The sequence below is a fragment of the Megascapheus bottae genome, chromosome 15 (assembly GCF_031878675.1).
Source record: "Megascapheus bottae isolate mThoBot1 chromosome 15, mThoBot2.hap1, whole genome shotgun sequence".
NCBI lineage: Eukaryota > Metazoa > Chordata > Mammalia > Rodentia > Geomyidae > Megascapheus > Megascapheus bottae.
Window position 1 is genome coordinate 33,742,863 of NC_143523.1, and position 26,618 is coordinate 33,769,480.

The 26,618-nt window shown below is 33.1% G+C and overlaps 1 protein-coding gene across 1 annotated transcript in view; it reads right to left on the reverse strand.

Annotated features, from left to right (window-relative positions):
- The window catches only part of Pcdh15 (protocadherin related 15), a 514,067-nt gene that overhangs the window by 260,001 nt on the left and 227,448 nt on the right, over positions 1-26,618 (reverse strand). Inside the window, exons 5-7 of the mRNA XM_090346943.1 lie at positions 23,616-23,776; positions 21,105-21,260; positions 4,196-4,315 (exon numbers count right to left, since the gene is read on the reverse strand). Coding sequence (XP_090203069.1) covers positions 4,196-4,315; positions 21,105-21,260; positions 23,616-23,776 — 437 coding nt within the window. The remainder of the gene's footprint in view (positions 1-4,195; positions 4,316-21,104; positions 21,261-23,615; positions 23,777-26,618) is intronic.

Below are 26,618 nucleotides of genomic sequence, written 5' to 3' on the forward strand. Positions count from 1 at the left end.
TGTTTATCACTAATAGATAGGGGATAATGGTTGCTTTAAATCTTCCTATCTCTTTCTTTTCCAAAGCCAGAGCAGTGAAAGAAGATATAATAACTTTTATTTCTTGAGCTCGCTTTTTATTGATCAAAGCAAGTAATTTCTCAAAGAAAAATACTATCTTCTGGGGATATCTCCAAAGGAAAAAGAAGAATCAGAAAATTTTGGTAAAGTGCACAAGTGTTTTTGCTTTCAAATGAGTCAACCAGATCAGAAGCCATTTATGTCCAAATTTGATACATTTATATTTAAAAGATCATCTGAAATTCAACAAAAAAGAATGGCAAGAGAATAAGGTAAGCAGACGTTAAGTCCTCTGATTTTATGGATAAACTCAGTGAAGAGCTTGTTTGTGGTCATGTGGATGTAGATGAAATTTTATAATTTTATAAGCAAAAATGCCTCTGGTACCTTTCGGGTTGAGAAAATTCTAACAAAGCAAATAATGACTTTTGTTTTTTTGGCTTTGTTTTACTTTGTTTTGTTTTTGCTAGTACTGGGCCTTGAACTCAAGTTCATTATTTGGTTTCAAAGGTAATGCTCTACCATTTTATTTTATTTTATTTTATTTTTTTTGCTCTACCATTTTAGCCAAAATACAACCTCCTGCTTTTTCTGACTAGTTTATGGGAGTTAAACAGTTTCATGGATTTTGCTACTTGGGTTGATTTTGAACCATGATCCTCCTATCTCTGGCTCCTAAGATAGAATGAGTGTGAGCCAATGGTGCCCAGCTAATTGATTTGTTTCTTTTGTTTTCATATATATTTTATTGTAATTAATAGAAGGGTTATATTATATTCACTAGATAAGAGGTGCATTACTTCACAAACATTGATACCCTTTCTCATATCTTGGTCCTAATTTCCCTCCCCCCACCCCCACGACCTCATCTGATTTCCTCACTTTCCCTATCCTATTACAAATAACCAAATAATTACATATACAATATATCAGATAACCAGGTGAAATAATGTAATAATATGAGATAACCAAGGGACAGCAAAAAAGATGAGAGATAACATAGTACATTAAGGACAACAATCAGTCATTATATGGCTTTTGTTTATATATCCTAGAAGTCCTTTCATTTAGTGTCATACTATTTGGCCTTATGTATCTAGATTTTGTTCTATTGTAAACCTCTGCTAGAAGAGCCCAGGTTTCTACTGATTATGACAAATGAGGGAAACCATTGAGCCTATGTTCCTTTGTCTGGCTTACTTCACTTAATGTGATTTTTTCTAAGTCTTTCCATTTCCTTACAAATGGGGTGATGTTGTTCTTTCTGACAGCAACATAGAATTTCATTGTGCATAAATACCACATCTTGTTGATCCACTCATCAACTGAGGGGCATCTAGGTTGGTTCCATATCTTTGACATCTAAAACTATTTTTAATAAATCTTATTTTATTGATTGAAAAATATCCACAGCATTAGTTATTACGGTATGAAGAATTATACATCCCTGACTCATGCTCAGCAGCTTAGTACTATGGGAAAATCCTTAAGTCTGCGCAGTACCTCTTAAACTGTCATCTTTTGTTTTACATTATATTATGTGAGGCTTTGTCTTGTTAATGGGCTAGCCCCTGTCAGTATTGTTATATATTTATAATATACAATGTAAATAATATATGTAATAACTTATATTGTATACTATACATACTGTTATTATAATTTAATATATAATGTCATAATAATAGTATGTGCTATTATTATTATGGTATGATATACATTTCAATATATACTATACCATATAGCATATAACATATAATATATATGTATAACATGCAATAGTATATTTTTTCCTTCATTAATCTGGTTCTTGTCTGTCCCTGGTAAGCATATTTTAGATATTAAACTATAGATTCATACATTTTATAAGATGTTTTTGTTTTTCCCTGGCTTTTCCCTTTCCAATATTTTGTCTTAATTTTCTGTAAGCTTGGTTCATCACAAAATCCATACCCTGATTTTTCAAGTTATTTTAAGAGTGTCAGGCGGATGCTGAGTTCAAAAATTCATAAATTCAGAATTTCTAGTAAGCTTCACTTAATGATAATAAAATGAAAACTAAACCTTGACATGCAATAGTCAAATTGTTAAGCATCTATAATGAAATAAGAAATGAAGAAGCAGACAGACAAAAATGAAAAAGTAAATATGAGGACATCATTAAATTTCTAGCTACTCCTCTCATTAGTAACATTGATTAAAATCATGAAAGGGATTGGTTAAAAATAATTTTCCTTATTAAAAGAGATTATTGAGTTACAATAATGGTCTGCAATGGTCAGGTAAATGATGGTAATTCAGAAGTCACAAGTGTAGATACAGGAATTGCTTCAGTAGAAGGGGCGTAGAACTAAGTACTGACTGGTTATTGCTTTATTTGAAAGCAAAACCACTATGAACATATGTCTGTTTGTCACGAGAAGAAAGGCTACATGTGAATACTAAATTTCATGATGCTTTAGATGAACATTACAGCAAAGATTGCTTAAAATAATATGTAGCCAACTAATAAAGCTGCAGCTTGAGTAAAGCTCCAGATTACTCACTCCAGATTATTTTTACAAGTAATGAGGAATAAAGCAATACATAGGAAGGAAGCCAGTGGGAAGATATTTAAATGAAATAAAAAACTATCTCTACCATGGGTTAAGATACAGTCCTAGTATTATATCTGATTAATTCAAATGAAATGATAATTGTAGTCAACAAAGCCAGTGGTAACTATATTTTCTGATTAAATTATATATTCACTATTCATGCAATTTGTTTTATATAAAAACAAGTGGTTTGCTATGGGGCAATAAACACAAAGAAATTTGTTTGCTATTTAACATAGAAAACCAAAACAAATTACAAAAAATCAGATATTTCTCTCACAGATTTCACTAGAAATAAAAACTGGTACCAAAGCTTACATTAAATTTTCAGGATGACTAAAGGTGAATTCCCAGAGTACTAGGGTTTGATTTAATGACTTCTGTTCCAATGTACCTTGAGAGTTTGTCTGTGATGTCTGACTATTTTTCTTCAATGAATTCTGACTAGGTCTTCAGAATTTATTTATCCCACAGGGGCACTAACTTTTCTAAAATTTGTTTTTGCTTTTGTAACTTTGAAACTGCATGTGGCTGATTGGCTCATCCTGTAGGTAAAAAAAGGAAAATAATTGGGCTTGATGGAAGACTCAAAAATCTCTGATAGGAAGAAACATTCAAAAGGGAATACTTGACGCTAATAAGGAATTTTAGCCTCACAGAACCACTAAAACATGGTTTCCCAGTAATATATTTTGTATTTCAGACTGCATCTAGACCTGGGGACAGTTTTTTTTTTTGTCTCCTTCAAATTATTTCTCTAAAATATTGTCTGTATTTGATGATTTCATTTTACAGTAGGAAGAGTAAAGATTAGGTAATAACAGGTAATGTTACCTACAAATATCAAAACGCATATAATTAAATATTAAGGAAGACTACTTAAGGAGCAAAGAGGATGAATGGTTCAGAAACACATTTTGTCATCAGTTGCCTTTTCCGATCTTAAGGGGAAAGTATTTCATCTTGGATTCCATTGTTTTCTGTCTTCTTTTCCATTTTGTTCTCCTAAATCACCCTTCATGTTCTTATCATGTCCCTCTCTCTTAGTTACACTGTCTCTGCCTAGAACATGTTGATATCTTCCCATTTAAGGAACTTAAAACCCTTCAAAACTTCCTTTATTATTTTTCCTATTGTTGTTGTAGTAGCTACTCTTGTTATTTTTATTCTATAATTTTTACCCATATCTTTCATATGTTTTAAAAAATAATGTATTCATATTCATGGCAAGTTCTTACTACAAATTCCACATGTACACTAAATTTCCATTCTATGACCTTATGAATACAGACTCCTAAGTGATGAGTTTACAGGGGCGTGTCTCCTATCTAATGTTTACTAATACATTTGCTATAAATACATTTATAATGATTCCCTATTCACAAGTACCTCCAAAGTTCAATCTGGGGATCATTTTGATAATAGCATCATGGTGAATCTGATTCCACTATCTAGCCAAACATTAACAATCATTACCAAACAAAGCAAAGGTTATTCTTATTCCTCAAGTGTAATGACATTGCATGTAGATATTTACATACCGGATCCTCTGGGTTATACTGGATGACATATTCTATCTGTCCATTTGGGCCATCATCTATGTCAGTAGCTCCATTGTCCCCTGAAAATCCTGTGAATATTGTGGTGCCAACTGGAGTGAGCTGAAAAGAAAAGGAAAAAACCTTTCAATTCTCATTTTATCAGCTGCATACCAAACGTTCCATCATGAAAACTAACACTTTATTATACAAAGAAAGAATATTTAGCTGCCCACAGCCAAAGGATAGAAGCATTTTTAATGCTTGCAAACCTTACATAGAAGTTCTTACAATGTGTGAAATTCCCAACTTCTTGTTTGGGATAACAAAATAGAAAGACTCCATGTTAAGCACATTTGGACCAATTTATATCCATTAGCATCTTTTCACCTGTGGTGAAAATGCATCTGTTTCTCTCATTTTAAAACATAGTTGCATTAAGTTATCTACAAACTAGAGTTTAGGTTGCATAAGGACGTTTCTTTCTGCAATTTGAAGCCAAAATCATAGGAGAGACAGCCACAGAATCCAGATTAATAATTACATGCAAGTGGCAAATCCATTTAGAGGAAGTGAAAATTCAAATTTCATGCCCAGTATAGAAGAAACCAGAAGTCGCCTCAGTACTTCTGATAGTTATTGAGTAGAAAAATACCATGTGACAGTAGTGGGGGAGATGATCATATATAGTTTCACTTTTTATTAAAGCATCAACATGACAATGCATATGGTTTATAATTTACTTTTAATAACTAGCTTTAATTTTTTTCTAATCACTACACAGAATAAATTTATATATATATATGTTTTCTTAATTGAAGGCCATTGAACAATGTGTTTTTATATTCAGAGACACTTCTGTCAATCTTCCCTTTCTGTCCCCAGGTTTTAGCTAGAATTCTACTGATGACTAGCTAAATACTGACTAATAAAATATCACCTACTCTTCTGTCATTCCTGACATAAAAATACAATGCTCCATTATGTTGCATTTACATTTTATATTTTTTTTCTGTAACAATAGTGTTTTTTTCCACAAAAGCTTGGAATCTGTTTTAATAACAATGGGTAGGTAGGCTGCCTACAAATTATCACTGGCTTATCTGAAAAGAAAGTAAGAATATAATATGTTTTATATGCACAAACCATAAATTAATTCAATATAAATTTCTATTTTTTTCAATATAAATTTCTATAAGAGAATAAGGTAACTAAATTGAGAAGTATGTAGCACAATGAAAGACATTGAAGAAACAAATGCAAATGCTGCCTTTGTAAGTCAAAGAAAACCTTGTTAAAAGTCTACAACTAAAAGCAATCTACAATCATATTCCAAAGACAATACTCAAAAAAGGCAAAAAAAACCCACAGAAATTTTACACGAAACCACAAAATAATCTAAAAGTCAGTAATTTCAAAGAAAAAGAACAATGCCACAGGCTTCCCCAAAGTTGGTTTTAAAATATACTAACCCAAACAAAATGATTCAGACAGAGAAATCAACATGGAGCAACAAAACAACCTGTCCAGAAATAATCCCACAGTTTCGTCAACATATATTTAGCAAATCACTGGCAACATAAAATGAGAAAGCAATTTAAAAGTTGTGGGGAAACTGAACAAACATCTATGTGCACTCATTTTACATGAATCAAGAGCAAGTTATAAGTAAAATCCTTATCCATGAAAACATAATAATCTCTGCATTTTTTTCTTACATGAGAATTTAAGTCCTCAAAGACAGCAGTTTAGATCTATATTTGATTTTTTACTAGAAAACTAAACAAATGAAAAATTATACTAGAACAATAAATTTGTAATTGCTATATATATATTCTTTCCACATTTCTTTTTAATCAGTAGAGTTATAAAATAATTTTTAAAATAAATGAAAATTCATTGATCCAGTAATAGAAAAAACTACCCTAAAGAATTGAATCAAAAAATCTTACTCTTCCAGATTTTAAGGTATACAGAAAAATACACTGGGTTACACAAGTCTATAATAGAATAAATTTTCTGGTCCAGAAATAGTCTCCACAAATAATTATCTGGCTCAAAAGAGTTAGGACAATAGTGTCATGGCGATTGCAATCCTTTTTGAATTAATAACAAATTGTCCATCACATATGCATATGAAAAACAGTATTGATTCCTGTTTCACAATGCACATAAATGAAAATTTCAATAACTTGTATGTAATATGCAAACCATCAAAATTTCTATAAGCATAATATCTTTATATATGTGTAATAATGAAAGACATATTTAACAGAACATATATGAATAATGAAAAATTGATTATTTGCTACATAAAGAAAACAGTGAAAATGTAGTAATAGCATCCTGGGAGATAACTATAGCCTGAACATTGTGAAAGAATTCATTTTCAAAATGTATTCTTCTACAGTTTGATTATAAAATAACAGCTATGAGAATAGGAAATTCACATAAAATAATGCTGATAATGGTTAAAATATTAGAGAGGTGTTCCATTTCAACAGACATCAGAGATTCTTTTTAAAATACAAGCAGAATATTATATATATATTCATCAGCATGATTAAAATTTATAATAAAGTAAATACCAAGTTTCATTCAGAGGTGAAGTAAATGAAACTTACACTGCTGATGGGAACAAATTTTGCCAATTGCATTTGAAATTTATCTGGTAATATCAACTATCCTGAATATATACATGCCCTTCCTACTCATTGGAGTTTTTACTAATGGGAATCGGAATGGGAATATGCCCCTATACACAAAAATATTAAGTATCCAATAGATATCTAAGTGCAGTATTCTGACAGAAATAAGTGATGAAATGTGTACAAATAACTAGATACACATAAGACATAAAGCATTTGTCTAAGTAAATTCTACATTGATAGAAAACCAATGCATATGAAGCACAGGCATTATAAGAAAAGAAAAACCTGATATTAAAAGAAGATATGAGCCGTTTGAACAAGTGTTCAAAATTAGCTAAAGTCATAATGCTATGGACTATATGGGGCCCTTTGTAAGAGTGCTTAAGTTCTGAAAGATTATAATTGAAAGTCCTTATGGTTGTTTTTAATCTTCATTTTGTTTATGCAAAAAAAACCTTAGGTGTTTACTTGGAAACATTTTCTGAAATAAAAAAATATGATCAGTTTTTTTCTATGATTTGTTCCAATGCACAGAATTTAATAATAGATCTCCCTTAAGTACAAATACTTAAATATGTGCATAGGATGCTTATAATCTTCTTCATAATAATCTTATAAGATAGAAAATAGGACCAAAATGTGCTTTTAGGAGTCATAATTACTGAAGTTGTTTATCAAGGGATCAGAAATTGGTTTAGGATTTAATTTATGAAAGTAGAGCAAAATAAAGACTGTTGAGAAGTATCTATTCAAATCATTCATATGTTTTTGGATTACTTGGCCTTTTGGTCTTGGCTTTTTTTTTAATGAATCTTGGGTTTTCATCATTATGCAAAAGCTATTTCAGGTAGAACATATTTTCTTTTCCTTTTTTGGTGAGGGGGATCCTGGGGCTTGAACTCTGCCTGGGTGCGCTGTCCCTGAGCACTTCAGCTCAAGGCTACCCTTGAACGAACCCCCACTTCCCTTTTTCTAGAGGTTAATTGGGGATAGAGTCTCATGTCCTTTTGTGCCCTGGCTGCCTTGACCTTGATCCTCAGATCTCAGCCTCCTGAGTAGCTAGGACTACAGGCGTGAGCCATCACATCTGGCTTCTTTTCCTTTTCTTTTATATTTAATTTCATTGGATGTGTAAGATGGCTCATTAGTAAAAACAATAAATTCTTAGTCATTTGTAATGTTCATGTTTTGGTGACCAAACATGTCACAATTGATTTTTATTTTATTATTTCATATACTGTACAAGTTCATGTTCCCAGACCTCCTTTCTGCCCCCTTTTTTAGCACCTTAGATAATCTCTTTTGAAGAAGGCATACCCACTGGTAGATAAACTATTCAACTGCAGTAAGCTGACTAGAATTCCTGGCAGCCAACTATTAGTGAAACTCTCATCCCTTTGCTGAAAATTGATGAAAACTAATAATAAAAAGGAACAATAATAAAACAACATTTGGGCTGGGAGTTTGGCCTAGTGGTTAAAATGCTTGCCTAGCATGCACGAAGACCCGGGTTCAATTCCTTGGTACCACATACATAGAAAAAAAGCCAGAAGTGGTGCTGAGGCTCAAGTGGTAGAGCTCTAGCCTTGAGAAAGTCCAAGGACAGTGCTCAAGCCCAGGATTGGCAAAATAAATAAATAAATAAAAATAAAATAACATTTTAGGTCTTGCTGTTTTTCTTTAAAGAAGTCCTCTTACAAGATTAAAAAAAATCAGTAAATAAAAACTGTACTGTTTATTTTAAAGAAAATACTGTGGAAAAATAAGTGATGACAGCATTCATAAGACTTCATGCTATGTGAAATGTATATATTTGTGGATAGGGTAACATCAATAACTTCAATGTCATCGTCTTGGTGGATGAACTTTTTGAATATGAATTTGTTATATATTTACAGGTAATATATCTGCAAAGTTAGTTTTCTTATATATTATATATATACACTATAATATTTAACAAAGTAAGAATATAGTTTGACATTACTGGAGCTTGAAGTCAAGGACTGCGCTCCTCCATGTGAGTCATGTTCTTCAACTCTCTTTTTGCTTGAATCACTCTTTTAATAGGAACCTGTAATAATTCTGAGTGAACTGCAATCTTCTATTTATACCCCATTGTGTAGATGAGATGATAGCCACATACCACCATGCCCAGAATACCGGTGGAGTCTTACTAACTTTATAATACATGTTTCCTCAAACTGTAATCCTTTGGATGTTCATGTGTGATGGCAGGCATGAGCAATTATGACTGTAAAAGAGAATATTTTATTTTATCTGAAGTATAACACCTTTTCAAGTGGAAGGCAATGGACATTAAATAATTAGAAATGTAATTCATAAAAATAATTTAGAAAAATAATGTAAAATTTAACTGATGTGATTTTTGCTTTACACATGTTCCATTAAGAATTTAAATGCCTCTAAGCTGGGTGCCAGGGCTCAAGCTTGTAGCTCCTAGCTACTCAAGAGGCTGAGATCTGAAGAATGAGGTTCAAAGCCAGCCCAGGCAAAAAAAGACCTGAGATTTTTGTTTCCAATTAGCCTCTAGAAAATGGGAAGTAGGGCTTGGCTCAAGGGTAGGGTGGTAGCCTTGAGTTGAAGAGCTCAGCGACAGTGCCCAGGCCAAGTACAAGTCCCATGACCCACAAAAAAAAAAGAATTTAAGTGTCTCCCTCCTCCTGTCTCCACACAGGATTGCATCTAAATAGTCATATTGATAAAATGAAATATGATTAGTTACTATGTGAAGTTTATCGTGTAATAAATATTTAATGACAGAAATGTGAACTAATATAGTAGGTACTCTATTTTTCTAATTGAAATATAATTTTAGTGCAACCAGATTATTTATCAATCCATATTAGACCCATAAGCATTTGTATTCAATGATCAATATCATTTATCAGATTTATAGCATTAGACAGCTATTTCATGGCTATTAATCTCATAAAACTTCTACTCAACAGAAGGCAATACAAATTATCACTACTAATAAAACCAGAGGCGCTTTCATGTTTAATTAACATTAATATTTCCATTTTATGATTCATATCATTTATTTGAATGGCATGTTCTCATTTGATTTTTATGATTGATATTTATTACATACACTTGGCCACATAGGGTGCCCATTATTTGGATAAATATTCTTCTGAGTGTAAATGTGAGGGTTTTTCTGAATGACATTAACTTTTTAATATGTAGAATGAAGTATATTAATTTTCTTTCCCAATGTGAGTTGTCCTCATTCAATTCATTGAAATCCTCAAGAGAAAGAAAAAGGAAAAAAATTGACAGAAGAATAAATTTGAAATTTCAACTTGCTTTGCCTTTGAATTCAGTCATTGACTTCTTCCTGTCTGAAGACTCAAACACTAAAACTTATTCAATTAACTTTCCTTCTCAGCCTTTAGATCAAGACTGGATGTGTAACATTATGTTCCTGGATTCCAGTTCGCTTACTGTGGATGCTGGAAATGTCTAGTCTTTCTAAGTGTATGTGCTAACCCTTCATAATAAATCACTCCCTTTAACAGACATAGAGAAACAAGTAGGGGGTAATGGATGACAACACGTAGATGAATAGACAGATAATGAACAGTTTTCTCTGTCTGTCCTTCTCTCTCTCTGTCCTTCTGTCTCTGTCTCTTCTGTCTTTCTCTCTGTCCTTCTCTATCTCTGTCCTCTCTCTCTGTCTCTGTCTCTCTCTGTCTCTCTCTCTCTCTGTCTCTCTCTCTGTCTCTATCTCTCTCTCTCTGTCTCTCTCTCTGTCTCTCTCTCTGTCTCTCTCTCTGTCTCTCTCTCTCTCTCTCTCTCTCTCTCTCTCTCTCTCTCTCTCTCTCTCTCTCTCTCTCTCTCTCTCTCTCTCTCTGTGTGTGTGTGTCTTTCTATCTCCCTTGCTCTCTTTCTCTTGCTCTCTCTCTCTTTCTCTCTCTTTGTGTGTGTGTGTGTGTCTTTCTGTCTCTCTTGCAACCTCTCTCTCTCTCTCTCTCTCTCTCTCTCTCTCTCTCTCTCTCTCTCTCTATCTCTATCTCTCTCTCCCTCCCTCCCTCCCTCCCTCCCTCTCGAAATTCCATATCTGTACAACAAACAAGTGTGAATAAAAATATTTGGAAAATAAACTCTGCAGTGACACTAGACATTATGCTCCAAACAATGCAATTCAAATTTAGTATATAGTATGTACAATTAACCACCAGAAAACTGAAAGCGGTGCTTTGGAAAGATAACTGAATGAAGATAGAGACCATAAGATGTAGCTTTACATTCCTTGTATGCTTCTGCCGAATGCAACTACCATAAAAGTAACATCATACATTTTTCTTTTTTTGCCAGTTCTGGGGCTTGAACTCAGTGCCTCAGCACTGTCCTTGGACTTTCTCAAGGCTAGCACTTTAGCCACATCACCACTTCAGGCTTTTTTCTATGTATGTGGTACCGAGGAATGGAACCCCAGTCTTTGCCTGTGCTATGCAAGGACTCTACCACTAGTCCAAACTCTGAGCCCCTTCTTTTTTAAAATTGTATTTTATTGTCGGGGCATTGCATAGAGGAGTTACAGTTATATTCCTCAGTTAGTGGGTACATTACTTCTTGAACATATATATCACTTCTCATGATTTTGTCTCCTTTCCTTCCCCCACCTTCCCTATTTCCCTCCCCTTCCCTTCCTATTTCAAATAAATAAATGTATATGCAATATACCAGATAACAAAGTCAGATAGAGTAACATGAGATAAACCATGAGAGGGATAAAAGAGAAAAGAAATAACTTCATATAGTACATTAAAAAGAACAATCAATAAAGATAAAACTTTCACTTCCATGGAGGAAATAGATTTATGGGAAAGCAATAGACCTACTGGAAATTAATTTTCAGTGATTATACAAATATGGAATTGAATCTAGGAATGGCAGACTTTTATGCAGGTACTCTCTCTCTCTTTCTCTCTCATTTTTGAATTTGAATTCAAAGGCTGATGTTTGCTAGGCTGATGTTTGTTAAGCCATGTAACCTGCATTTATTTCCTCTTCTAGTTATTATTTGTTTTGGCCTAGGGGTAGCCACTGACTAAAATCCTCTTCTCATCTTGAGTAGCTTCAATCACAGGTATGCATTGACACACCTGACTTCCTTTTTCTTATAAAATTTGAATTAGCTTACTGTTATTGCTATAAATCTATATGAGATTTAGATAAAATAAAGGCAACTTTAAAAGTTGATATCTATAATACTTCTATAAATGATTTATTTATTTTTTCCATATATTTTTATTGTAATTAATAAAAGGGTTATATTATATTCACCAGGTAGAAGATGCATTAGTTCACAAATATTGATACCCTTTCTCATGTCATGGTCCCCATTTCTCTCCTCTCATCCCATCCCCCCCTGAGATTTATTTACTTTTTACTCATTCAGAAAGCAATACTTGAAGATAGGGGGAATTTTATTAATTATTACAAATTGTTATCATATTAAATGAACAAACACATATGCATATTTATAGGCATATATGTCTTAGTTCAGGTCATGTCTCATAAAACTTTATTTGTAATACAGTGTACTGAAATAAAAGTAAGTACTGGAAATAAAACTTTATTACAGTTTAATTTATTCAATTCATCTTCAGGGTAAATGGTGTCTCTAAACTGAAAAGATTCAGAAATTTTATTGTGAACACTAATTTGACAGTAGTAGAAACTTAACTATAACGTTTTGAACTTACTATGAAACTATTTTACTACATTGAGCCTATTTACTTCAGTTATTTTTTCAGTGTTCGGTTGTTGTTATTTTTGTGGTTTATGCTTTAGGCAGCCTGTATCTTCTACCATAATTACTGATTCTCTGATATTACAGGCTTATGTTACCATGCTCAGGTATGATAGGTCGTAATGGGGGTTTTATGAACATGTGCCTAGCCTGGCTTGTGCCAGTGATTCTTATCTCTGCCTCCCAAGTAACTAGGATAACAAGCTTTAGACACTAAACAAATTTTGACAGGAAAAGAAATAATTCCAGGCCACCTCTGGGCCTGGGCGTTGTCCCTGAGCTCTTCAGCTCAAGGCTAGCACCTTACTCTTGAGCCAATCCCCACTTCCCCTATTCTAGGGTTAATTGGAGATAAATGTCTCAAGTTCTTTTGTGCGGGGGCTGGCCTTGTACCTTGGTCCTCAGATCTCTGTCTCCTGAGTAGCTAGGATTATAGGCATGAGCCACTGCACCCGGCTAATTGGTCTGTCTTGAAAGACATTTCTAATGAACATGTCTAAATCATAAAAGAAAAAATAAAGGATTATAATGCAAAGTGTATAGGCATTTAAACTTTTTAATCAAGATCTATTTATAGTATATTTATAATGTCAATATTTACAAAGTGATTGTTCCTGGGGTATTTTAACTGCTCTTATTCATTTTCCTAAATTGCTAATGATATTTTAAATTTAGATTTATGAGGATCACTTAGACTTGCATCTTATTAAGAACTGAAGGAAATAGAATTTGATCAAATGTAATTTATTAAACTGTATGTGAACATCCTGGGTCATATTGCACTGAGCCTAAGAGAGCTGTGCATGCAGGAAAACCTTGCAGATTAAAAAAATGCAATATTTGATCAAAAGGAAAGCATATTAATTCATTTTAATCAATATGATCATTGTTTTCTGGGGACATGAGAATCAGATTAAAATATATAATCCTATCAGAAATAAACACATATTTCTCCTGGATTTTTGTGAAAATGTTCCTAATGTACAGTTCATTTCTACAAAGCATATGACAAATGCGTTCTTTTTGTTTTTATCAGCTATGCAAAGCATGGCGATAATCCAGATAACTTTTACATGGGTTGTTACAATTTTAAGCATAGAAATTTAACCCAAACTCATAGTATGTGTCTCCCTTCTAGCTCTTTCAATATCAAAATAAATATGCATGCCAATACTTTTCTATTGAGTTTTTCCATTCATACAAATTGGCACTTTTATTTATAAAACTTCAACAGTTGTAGCATGCACTGTTATTCAATAAAAGTAATAAGTTCCAGAGAAACACATGCAAATATACACATCAGATGTGCATATGTACTAAACACAAAGGCAACTTCAAATTGTCCATTGAAATAGTTATAGGATATTCAGACAATGTGCATTTGCTAAAAAAAAAAAACAAAACAAACTGGGAGACTGAAAGTTATTAACCCCAATGAAAAAGTATTTTAATATCATCATTCTAATTTTCAATTTTAAGCATACAGAAAACAAAACAGTTTGAAAAAAGAAAAGAAAGTAGCCGATGAATGACAAATTGATCTTTGCATCATTGGACATTTGAATTATGTCCAGTTTGGAGTGAAATCTTTTGTGAATATTCTTATAAATATTCTTGTTAGTCAAATGGACTAATTTCTTTTGGTAGTTACAAAGCAGTAAAATGTTTGCTTCCCAGGGTATTTGCATCATCAGCATTTTCGAACCCCTATATGCATATGAGAGGACAACTTTACTCATCAACCAAGTTAACAAATATTTCCAAAATCCATATCTTCACAAAAGAATAGAACTGTATTTAATTTAATTGCTAGATCTAAATAAATATTTGCATCAGTATATCAGCTTTATTTTAGTTATATATGTATATATATTAGTTGTATAAATGATTTATGACTATGGTATTTCTGATGGGCATATATTATGCTTCAATCAGATTAACCAGCTCTAAGGCCCATTCTTCCCTGCTTCCCTTTGAGTATGCATTCTTATGCACATACATTCTCCTTTTTTTCTACCTCATTCTCTGCCTCACCTTTTTCCTCTAAAGAGTTCTACAATTACAATGATCTAGTGGGGGGGGGGCGAGGGAAGGGGTGTAAGTGCCTGCCTGCTTGTGATTGTGTTTGTTTTCATTCTGGATTCTGCATAAAAGCATAACCCTCTGATTTGTTTTTGAGACAAATTTATTCTCACTCAAATGATCTCACATTATATCCATTTTTTCTGTACATGTCATGATTTTACTCTTCTTTATGGAAGAAGACTACTCAGTTTTACATGTATATCACATTTTCTTTACCTATCAATCAGTAGAAAGGCTGCAAGCTTGACAACACAGTGTACCCGGAATGACATTTTTTTTAAAGAAACATATCCAGGATGTTATTAGTGGATCATGTGTCTCATCACAGGATAAAATATCAATATTTTTAATTTTTGAGGAACTTCCAAACTGATTTTCAGGGTTGCTTCAGTAATTCATATTTCCAAGTGTTTCAGAGTTCATTTTTCCCTCTATCATGACTAGTATTTGTCATTATTATGTCCATTCTGCCTGGGATCATGATCGGGGAACTTGAAAGCATCTCCTCATGGATTTAGTAGCTACTTAGGCATCTTCTTTTGAAAACTGTATATTTACTTTACTTACTCAGGTATTTATACTTTTAGTTCTTTGGAGTTTAGTTCAGTTTGATTGCTTTCGTGAATTCCTTGTCACATCAATAACTGACATAGAGTTTTCCCCATTCTATAGGTTATCCTTGTACCTCTTTGCTAACGTATTTGAGTTCTATTCAGGAAGATGTATACCTACATCTTTCAGTGTTTTTCTTTAAGAGTTTCAGAGATTTAAATGGTACATGAAGGTCCTCTACTTTGAACTAAGTTCCAAATGAGAGATGGATTCTTGTTTGAATTTTTTTCACAAGTAGATAGCCAGTTTTCTCAGTATCATTCGTTAATGACTAACTTTGTCTCAATGAATATTTTGGCACTATTTATTTTTAAAGATGCCTGTAGCAAAATAACTTATTCTATCTCTTATATTCTATTCCTTTACTTTGTATGTCTGTTTTTTTTACAGAAGCATTCTATTTTGGGGAGTTTAGTTAAAATCAGATTATTATTATGACATCAGCACTGTTCTTTTCCTTGGTAATACTTCTACTCTACGGAACGTATTGTAATTACTGCCACGAGATCTTTTTCCAGTTTGAATGAGATTGAATGAATGTAGGTATTTAAATCATCAGTGTGTCCATTTCAATAATTTATTTCACTGCTTGCATTCCCCACAGCTAAGAACCTAAAGTGTCTACTTTGATTCATTGAAGTATTTTCTGATCACAATAGATTTTAGGTTTCATTTTGAAGTGTTCTCAAATTTTCTACCATATCAATTGGTGCAGGGGCAGGCCCACGCAGAAGGCTCTAAATTCTAACTTTAAATTCATACATTGTATAGAAACTTTCACCTCATCTATTAAAAATTAATTTTTCACTCGGGGATAAGGAAAGCAAATATAAACAAGCAAACAATCTCACACAGCTGCTCCAACTCTCTTCTTTGACCTACAGACTTATTTCTTAAACTCTAATATACTAATTGTCCTCTAAAACATCCTTTTAATACTTTAAGTAAGTTTGATGGGTGAGATTTTACTTACCAATTCCACCAGAACACTTATTACATTAAGAATAGAAGTGAATGGTTTTATTTTCAGAATCGGTTTTATGATAAAATGATTCATTTTGCAAAACTATCTTGTGATGTTTAAATATAGCATGATAGTTTAAAACTTTTAGCAATTGTTGGAGCCAGAACTATGGCCCAGTAATAGAGTGCTTGCCTAGCATGCACAAAGACGGGTGTTCAATTCCTCGATACCACATACATAGAAAAAAGCTGGAAGTGTTGGTCTGGCTCAAGTGGTAGAGCGCTAGCCTTGAGGAAAACCCAAGGATAGTTCCCCAGCCCCAAGTTCAAGCCCCAGGACTGTCAGAAAAGAGAGAAACTTGTAGTATTTGTTAAATTTAATATTAAATTAGACTGCTAGTGGTTGAGTCTTTCTTCAGCTCCTAGATATTTCTCCTTCAAAAGGAAATCATACCTACTACCTCTGTTTCCTGACTTTCAATTTCTTCATTTGAACAATGAGATTTTCAACTTTACTAACTTGCAAAAATGTAGCTTCAATTTTTATTTGTTTACTTGCTTGCTTTTTGTTATTTCAAAAGGTGTTTTAGGGAGTTGGATATGTTTTTTTAAGAATATAACTTAAGAATTTCCAAAAACATACTTAGGAATGATTGGCAATTTTACTATATAATTTGTTCTTCATACCAGCCAGTCTAATTACTTAATGATACAATTGTCCAAAATTAATTGAAAGTCTCTAATTATCCAAAGAGATGTAATACTTTCAATGTCATATGTCCTGCTCACAAATAGCAAATTATAATCCTTGTGATAATCCCTACTTGACATTTAGATAAAGGAATTAATAGTGTTTTGGTGAATTCTTGACATTCTAATCGCAGAATATACAAGGAGTATAAGAGGCAATGATTTAATTTATGAAAGTACCTACGGTGATTTTTTTTCCTTTGGAATGATTCCATTCATATCAGCCTTAATCTTTACTGTAAAAATTAGGTACATGGCAGGGAGTTGAGGATCAAGCCTCAATCAATACTAGATAAACTACTCAGCAGGTTGAAATCTAAGGATCACAGTTCAAAGCCAGACCACGCAGGAAAGTCTGTGAGACTCTTATCTTCACTAATATTACCACAAAAGCTGGAAGTAATGCAGTAGCTCAAGTTGTAAGTTTTTAGCTTTGAGCAAAAGAAAATCAGAGACAGTAGTTGGGCCTTGAATTCAATCACCAAGACTGGCAAAAAAAAAAAAAAAAAGTTTGTGAAAGTGATCTACTTAAACTTTCCCTAAAATATTTACAAGTATAAAGAGGAAAGTGATAACAGAACAAAGTGTTTGGGTTTCAGCTCCAATTTTTTTAACCATAAACTATAAAATTTATAGATCAGATTAATGTTCCAGGCCTGTTTTCTCATAATTAATAGAATGAATAACTATCCAGAATGTTAAGTTTGAAAATATATTTTATAAACTTGTGAGAAATTTATATGCTTGTCTTCTCTTCTAAAAGAATGTGAAAGACTATTGTATTAATATGTTATTAAACCTTGAATGCTTTTTAAAAAGTTAATTTCAACTGCATTAGCTGAATGTCATACTATAGGGAAAAATTTTATAAAAGATATTGAATTGTGTATAATTGAATTGATTAAAACTCATTCCATTTAATTTTATTGCCCATATAAAATAGTAAACAGCATTGTATTCCTCCCTCTCTTCTCTCTCCTCTCTTCTGTGTGTGTATGTTTGTAGGTATGTTTGCCTGTGTGTGCAGTGTATGTTGAGGTCAAGTAAAGAAACAACTATGCAAATAAAGGAAGGATGAACTGCCACTTTTTCTTATGATATTGTTTTCAAGCATACATTTACATTTGCTTTCAATAAAACAGATATAAGGCTACATGGCATAAGCCAAAGAAGAAAACCTGGTCACCATGCACGCAATTCCATATAATCAATTATTTCATGTTGAGGTTACTTGTCAAGAACATTGAACTTCACACAATAGTGCATCAGATAAATTGTTTAACATGTTCATAAACTCCATCACTTTAACATTTATCTAAATGCTGTGCAACTCAGTGTTTGTAGAATGTTAGATGATTCAATTTGAATAACCAAACAGGATTAACTTTTCTAAAATAAAGCCTGAGCCAGACCTTAAAAGATGGAAGAAATTTGAAGACTTACAAGTTTGGGACGTTCAAAGAACAGCGTGAACAAGTCCCAGTAACTAGATTATGCTACAAATGAACTCGACCATTTGGGTTGAGTGGAGTGGGGAGCAGTAAGTGGGAGAAAATGGGGGAGGAGTGTTTAAGAAGAAATGTCATCATTACTTTCCAGGTATACCTGTAATCCCTAATAATGTTTAAATAACAAAATCAGATGCAGGTTATTCCCAAAAGAAAAGATTAGAAATCAATGGGACAAAATTGGGGATTGTCAGGTAGAATTTAAAATTGAGAATGCATTGACAATTGTCAGATAATGAAAGATTTGTAAATGCTGCTAATGTATCTATCATTTTCTTAAAATACTGGGGAATTACAAACACTCTGCACCTTACTGAAATGATTTTTGAAAAAGATCATGTTTTAACCAGACACTGAAAGGATTACAGAATTAATTTTAAGTAATTAAATCATACTGGATGCTCTAAAATACAATTTTAAGCCTTACAAATTTTTGTGAGAAAACTCAAGGATAGACAAGGACCTATAAGTAATTAAATTCACGTCAAGACCAGATTTTCCAATTAGATCTGCTGCATAAAATAATTCAGCATTCCAGTTTATATTCAAATGAAGTTAACATTTGACCAAAACAAAATTTTACTCAGAGAACACTCTTTAGAAACTAAAAAGGAAATCATTTACTTATGTCTAAAACTATTGGCATAGGAATTAATACACATGACACCAGAAAACTATTAAAAGAATCCCAAAGAGACTGAGAATTTACTGATAAATAATATATGATTAAGCTGTAGATAATTTATACTTTTATAAGTTACATAATGACAAAAATTCTGGGTAATTTGAATTGAGTTTCTCTAAATTTTCACAGGCTGTAAGTGTATTTACATTTTAAAATGTTTGAATTAATACCAGAGAGAATATATAAATAACCAAATGAAGGCTATGTTTGCTATACAAAGCATACTGATGTTTTCTGCAAAGTACTTCAGCACTTTCTATCTTTGGTCTTATTGGGCCTTGAACTGGTTGATATGCCCTACTTTGGCTTCTTTGCTCAAGCCAAGACTGCAGCTGGAATTCGGTTAGAGTGGCTAGATATTTTGCAGATAAACTCTCCTGAACTCTTCTTCTTCCTTATCTGTCTTTGGACTGTGAGTGAACAAGTCTCAGTTTCCCAGTGTATAGGAGGATTATAGATGCAAGTGGCTTGAATCTGGTTATACTTTTAAGATTACAAGTATATTAGAGGTAAAATAATCTGTCAAAATCTGGACTATAATAGCAATGTAATTTTCATTTCAATATATATAATAAGTGGGATTATAGGCAGATGATGAATATCTAGTAGCTATATGTAGTAACAAAAACTAGTATTGTTATTAAAAGATTAATTATAGCCAGGGAGCCAGTTGCTCATGCCTGTTATCCTAGCTACTCAGGAGGCTGAGATCTGAGAACTGTGGTTGGAAGCCAGCCCAGACAAAAAAGTCCCATAGAGACACTTTTTTTTTTCCACTTAAACAACTGGAAATGGAGCGGTGACTTAAAATGGTAGAATGCTAACCTTCAGCATAAGAGCTCAAGAACAGCTCCCAGGACTCTAGACCAACAATAACAACAAAAACAACAACAAGGGGCCAGGAGTTTGGCCTATTGGTAGAGTGCTTGCCTAGCATGCACGAAGACTGGGGTTCAATTCCTCGGTACCACATACTTAGAAAAAGCCAGAAGTTGGGGCTGGGAGTTTGGCCTAGTGGTTAAAGTGCTTGCCTAGCATGCATGAAGACCTGGGTTCGATTCCTTGGTACCACAAACATAGAAAAAAGCTGGAAGTGGTGCTGAGGCTCAAGTGGTAGAGCTCTAGCCTTGAGAAAGTCCAAGGACAGTGCTCAGGCCCTGAGCTCAAGCCCAGGACTGGCAATAAATAAATAAATAAATAAATAAATAAATAAATAAATAAATAAATAAATAAATAAGTGGTAGAGTTCTAGCCTTGAGAAAAATCCAAGGACAGTCCTCAGGCCCTGAGCTCAAGCCCAAGACTGGCAAAAAAATAAAAATAAAAAACAACAACAACAAAACAAATATGGATTTTAAAAGCAAACAATTCCAACCAGCAAAAAAGGCAATTTCAAGTAAAAACAATAAGTTTCTTTAAAAAAATAAACATGAAGTTGTTATTATAGGTCAAGGTTCTTGATATCTCACAAAATTAATTTTAAAACTGAGCAAATAGCTTTTCATTAATGGGATATAATACATTTTTCTACCATTTCTCTAGTAAAGCGATTCAAAGACAGAAAGATATGACTCCAGTATCTTAACAAAAAAGATTCACAGAGAGCTCTTTTGCTTCTGTGAATTTATGCAGTAAATCTAAAATGATTAAGTAAAAAATTCTGAGCAATCAACTTTTACTGTAGCAAAGAACAAAAAAAAAGAAACCCTGGAATGGCATCAGAATTCAGCGCAGTGTGTATTTTCTAAAAAAAAAAAAATCTCTTATAAGGTGTATTTAATTCTGGATGTAGTAATCTACTATTATGAAGGAATTATTTGCAAAAAAAAGTTACAGCATCTAGGTAGTTACATAGATGAAACAATTATAAGACACAAACCTCATTCACTGTAGCATAATAACTTTCATGTTTGAACATGGGTGAGTTGTCATTCCTGTCCCTCACCACAATGCGTACTTCATGGTAGATCACGGTGCCAACCTTTTTGTTGATGCACTGGACTTGGACCACAATAGAGTGTATGTTCATTGGAGGCTGCAATACAGAAATGATATAACCAAAGATTAAAGCAATTGAGATAAAAGGTCCTCATCATTGTTAACACAGTTTATCAGAAAAAGATGGCTAAAAATATTGATAGGCTAAAAATATTGATAAGCATGCAACAGTATTAAAAATAATATAGTAAAGCCATATTTTTGTATAATCACAGATGTCACTATATGGGGCATCAAATAATGTTACATTTAATGACTTTTACTGAAGGCTAAAAACCCCCAAACCAATACTGAAATATGAGACACTGAAAAAAATAATCTCACAAATTGGAAAAAGATCACAGATGAACATTATGGTTTGATGGGGAGACGAGAAATTGTAAACCAATATTCATTGTAGTTCCAGGGAGCAGGAATAAGAACATGGATAAGAAATACTACAAATCCTATGTTTCAATATAAAAGGGAATTTAATCTTTATCCAAAATACATGGAACTGAATGAATTAGCTAATTAACTATTGGCACATCACTTGGAAAACACTCAACTGAACTGTGCCCTTCCAGAGCTATTTATCTTCCACATTTTTCAAGGGAGAAAACTATTGCATCTCATTATGTGGCTCTAAACTGAGTGGTATCAATGGGAAAGAAAGGTCACAGATTTTCAAACAGAGGGTTAAATATTATGTGCACTGAGGCTCTACTTAATCCTGCTAAGTACCCATAAATTAAACACAACCAGGTCACCTGGAACTGCTGTCATTCTCAACTTTAGCTCCCTGTGCAACTCTTGATATCATTGATAGAGATTAGCAGGCAATAAATTCCAACCACAATACTTTGTGCTGATGTCAAGGATTCCCTGTAGCTAATATATAACACCCACTATAATTTTTGAATTGAAATTCACTCCATTCTTCTGTAAAAGGAAGTCATAAATATGTCAAGCGTAGTCTCACTAAGTCGATTAGTGATGGTTTAGGGACTTCACCATGCTCAGAAAGGTGTTAGGGAAATTTTGGTTTATCTTTCATAACAGGAAGCTAAATGTAGTACACTAACATGAATGCACTCACTGCAAAATTTTCATCATGCCTTCTGGCAATCATTAAAATCTTAAAACAAATCAAATTTCCAAAATAAGGGTTTGCTTTTGATCATGATAAAACACTATACAGTCATTGAAATGATTATACACGGAAATTACATTTTCCACATGGAAATATATGCATGACTAATTACACATGAAGCCATACTGAGAGCATAATGTACAGTATAATTTAATTTAAATTAATAAAGAACAAAGACAAATATGTGGGCACACATATCTTCATCAAAAGATTTGTGGCAGGATAAATACTGAATTCTATTTTCCCTGGTAGGCAAATTGCTTTTAGACATATGTTTTTTTTAATGATACATTTTCCATTTTCTTTCTTTACAACAAAATTGTAATTTCCACTTGCTATTAAATTTGAAATAAGAACAGATTTTATCAACAATTGTCTATGCTTCCAATGTTTGTTATACATTTTTATAATAAAGGCTTCTACCCTTTGAGGGTATTCCTATGAGGAATAAAGCCCTGAAATTCCAGGCAGCAACAAGAGTGATTTACGAGAATTCAAATAATCCATGTTAGTAAAGGACATGATGAGCCACATTCAAAGAAGAAGTATTCGAGTTGTATTATCGATTCCAAATTTTGGACATGGAAGATTAAAGGATCATCTACTCCACAGCATGCTGTAAAGGAGATCATGCATTGCGATTTTCACCTGGGCATATTTACATAATTGCCACATTTTCCCAGGACCTTATATATTAATTACTTGTTATGAATGCCTCTCTCCTCTTTAACCACCTTCCACGCTTTTAGAGAAAATAAAAATGCACATATGAATGCTTCCAGTGGCTGCATCTCCTAACTCTTATCAGAAATGAGACTTTCATCAGTGACAATTTGGCTGTCCTTAACAAAATACTTTTGTCAGATGTATGGGCTCATCCCTACAAGTGCTAAGCCTGTTCTCATGGTACACACCAAGCTGGTGTTCTCAAGCCAACAGCAGAGTAGTACTATGCTTTGCCATTATTAGAGATGGGAAAATTGCAGCCATGTCTGTCCTGCCTGTTCTACATAGTCAACAGTCATTTATGTTGAAAGAGAACTTTGTGTTTCTTAAACACAAATGATACTTTCTTGTGTCATTTTTTTTCAAATTGAAAGATTGGTTATTTTTTCTTTTCATGCCCAGGAAAATAATCACAAATTATATTTAAAAATTTAATAACGTATCAGTGAATGCATAGGACACTGAAATTATAATAGAGTGATAACATAGGAACAACCAAAGCAAAACAAACCCAAACAAAACAATGTCACTAACATCTCTATCCAGGACTCGGCCTGTGCTGTTCAGGAAAAGCATTTGCTTCACAGGATCCAACATGATCCAGTAATCCACGTTGTCCTTCAAAGAGAGCTCTATGGTGGGATCTGGTCCTCCAGCAGTTCCTTTGATTAGCATATTGTCCACCACAATTGTACCTTAGGACCAAAGAAAGGCATAGGAGAGAGGATTTTAATCAAATCAACTTTACCAAAGAGTATGCTTGTAAATCCCAGTGACCTTACAAATTTTATTAAAGCAGTATATCTAAAGATCCTAAAAAATAGTAAAAAATAATTTAAATGACCTAAAAAGGCACAAATAATTGCACTATTCTATGTGCAATTGATGTTTTGGGGAGATAAAGATAGGAGCATGGATTCAAGCCCTTGGTGAGTTTTATTATCTATTTCTTGTTTCCTTTCCCCTAGCAACACGGATTCCTCTCCCTCCCTGACCAATGCTTCTTGCAGGGGTGATCACTGAATTTTATCTTGAACAAAAGGAAAGGATGGTAATAACAATCTGGTACTTCAATTCACTCAGTAAGAGTTCTGATATGAAAGGAGATATCTGGAAAATAACAGAGGAAAAGAAAAAGGAAGAGATAAAGCAGTAGCACCATCTCCCATGGTGAGGACTGCATCATTTTTTCTTTTATCTTAGAGTAAATCCATAAAACATAAGTCTTAATGTAAAAGACAAAATGAGTGTACGGACTCACAATTGAAACCGTTCTTCTTTAGGACATGTCTGGAGCAATTGATTACAAGAACTCATTTTTCCAAAACAACTTTTCAGTGCCTGATATCATTCTGCTCCTTTCCCCCTCATAGGTTGAAATGAATACAGTTTTTTTTTTATAAGAGTTGGAAAATAAAAGTAAGTCTTTAACCTTCCTCCTGGCTTAGTTGGCATGCATCCTGCAAATTGAATGTCGATGGCTAGGACAAAACTTAAATCTCATCCTCTACTTTACAGCAATAGTCCTTTTGCCAAATGATAATGTACTGTGGCTGATCACCAACATTTTTAATATATTTATTTTATGAGTTGAGGACATATAGAAGAGGTATGGCTCAGCAACCTAAAGATTCACACTCCTTAACAGTGAATGAAGAGGATTTCCCCTCACTTTGAGATATCACATGAGAATAAATACTTAGCCCATAAGTAGGAATCAGGTTGAAGAATGAAACTATATCAATCACAGTTAATCAAGGCTGAATGTTTCAAATCTTAAACTAGTTCATAGTTGTGAAAGAAATGAGTTTTTTTCAAAAAATTATATCAGCAAAATCTTCTCTTGTATTAGTACTAATGAGCTATATCTGTCTAGACATTTTGGAAGAAACCCCTTTTTTTTACAGTTAGAAAAAAACCTAAATAATGTGTACAGGCATACTTTTTTTTTTTTTGCCAGTCCTGGGCCTTGAACTCAGGGCCTGGGCTTTCTCAAAGCTAGAGTTCTACCACTTGAGCCTCAGCACTACTTATGGCTTTTTCCTATGTATGTGGTACAGAGGAATCGAACCTGGGTATTTGTGCATGCTAGGCAAGCACTCTATCACTAGGCCAAACTCCTGGTCATAGGCATACTTTTTATTAGTCACACAAACATGGGTAGGGATTTATGGGTAGGGTCACACACAATGGGTAGGGATTTATTCTAATCTTTCACATGATAGCATGTAAAAACATAAATATTGACTAAAACTAATCTTTGTAATTATTGTAATGACAAATAGCTAAATAATACTGGATATATTCCTAAATAAAGTTCATTTTTATGACTTTTTTTGACCTCAAGTGATCACCAAGAATATGATGAAGGAGACAGTGCACACTTGTCTTCTATACATTTATAAAGTTCACTTGTGGGACATTTTTTACAGTGTATTTGAAGATGTAACTAACAAGATAATAGTGGTACTTTATTTCTGGTAAAAAAAAAGAAAAAAGTATATCAGTTTGTTGAACTGATGTGATTGTTTCTGTCTTCACTCTTTATTGCAAAAAGGCAGGAAATAGCAGACTATTGTAAATCACACATAGATAGACACACACACACACACACACACACACTCATACACCACATACACATAACCTTAAGGCAAAGGAACATTGAGCTTTTTTTGAAAATAAATGATCCATAAACAACAATAAAAGAAGCTTCAATAGGTTATGTTAGCTTGATATGTACAATAAAGCACAATCGGTATTACTTTCTTCATGGTTTTACTTGCACTCATTTGGGCTGCATTCTTCTTTATTGACTGAATATTACAATAAACATTTGCACTGCTAATGAGCTAAAAATTTAAATCCAATATTATTTTGCCAGACTTTTCATAATACAGACATTTCTTTTTATTGATAATGAACAGTCTGAAAATCAGCAGGATGAGAATAAATACTAGTCACTCCGGATGCAAAACAAAAGTTCAAAATATAAAAAAAAAAAAAATACCCCAAATGCTCACTCTGAGTTTTCTACACAACTTTTCCTCATGCCAACATGAATTAGAAAAATAGAAAAATAGTTGACAACACAGCTAAAGTTAGTATGAAACCACAGCCTCCCTTCATTTTCTAACTTATCAGGGGAAAGTATCTTCCTTTTTATCTCAAAACATCTGAGTTTATACAATAATGAACAGGGAAAAGTCTATTAAGTAGCTGATCCCAGAATTCACAGGGCATATTGAAAAACTGAGATCTGAATCTTCTCTTGCCAGGTTAATGTTTCCTTCACAAAAATCTTGCTTAACATCATCTGTATGATATCTATTCCCTAATATTGACTTTATTTACATATTTAAATAGATGAAGTAAAAATAAAAATATAGGATATAAAAATAAAGACTAGATTGTGAAACAATAAAGAGGACACTTAATGTCTCTGTTGATAATAGAGAGAATAAGTCATGCTACCTACGATAAAGTAAAAATTTTGACCATAGCCCTTAAAAGACACTGACTGACCTTGAAGAGATTTTG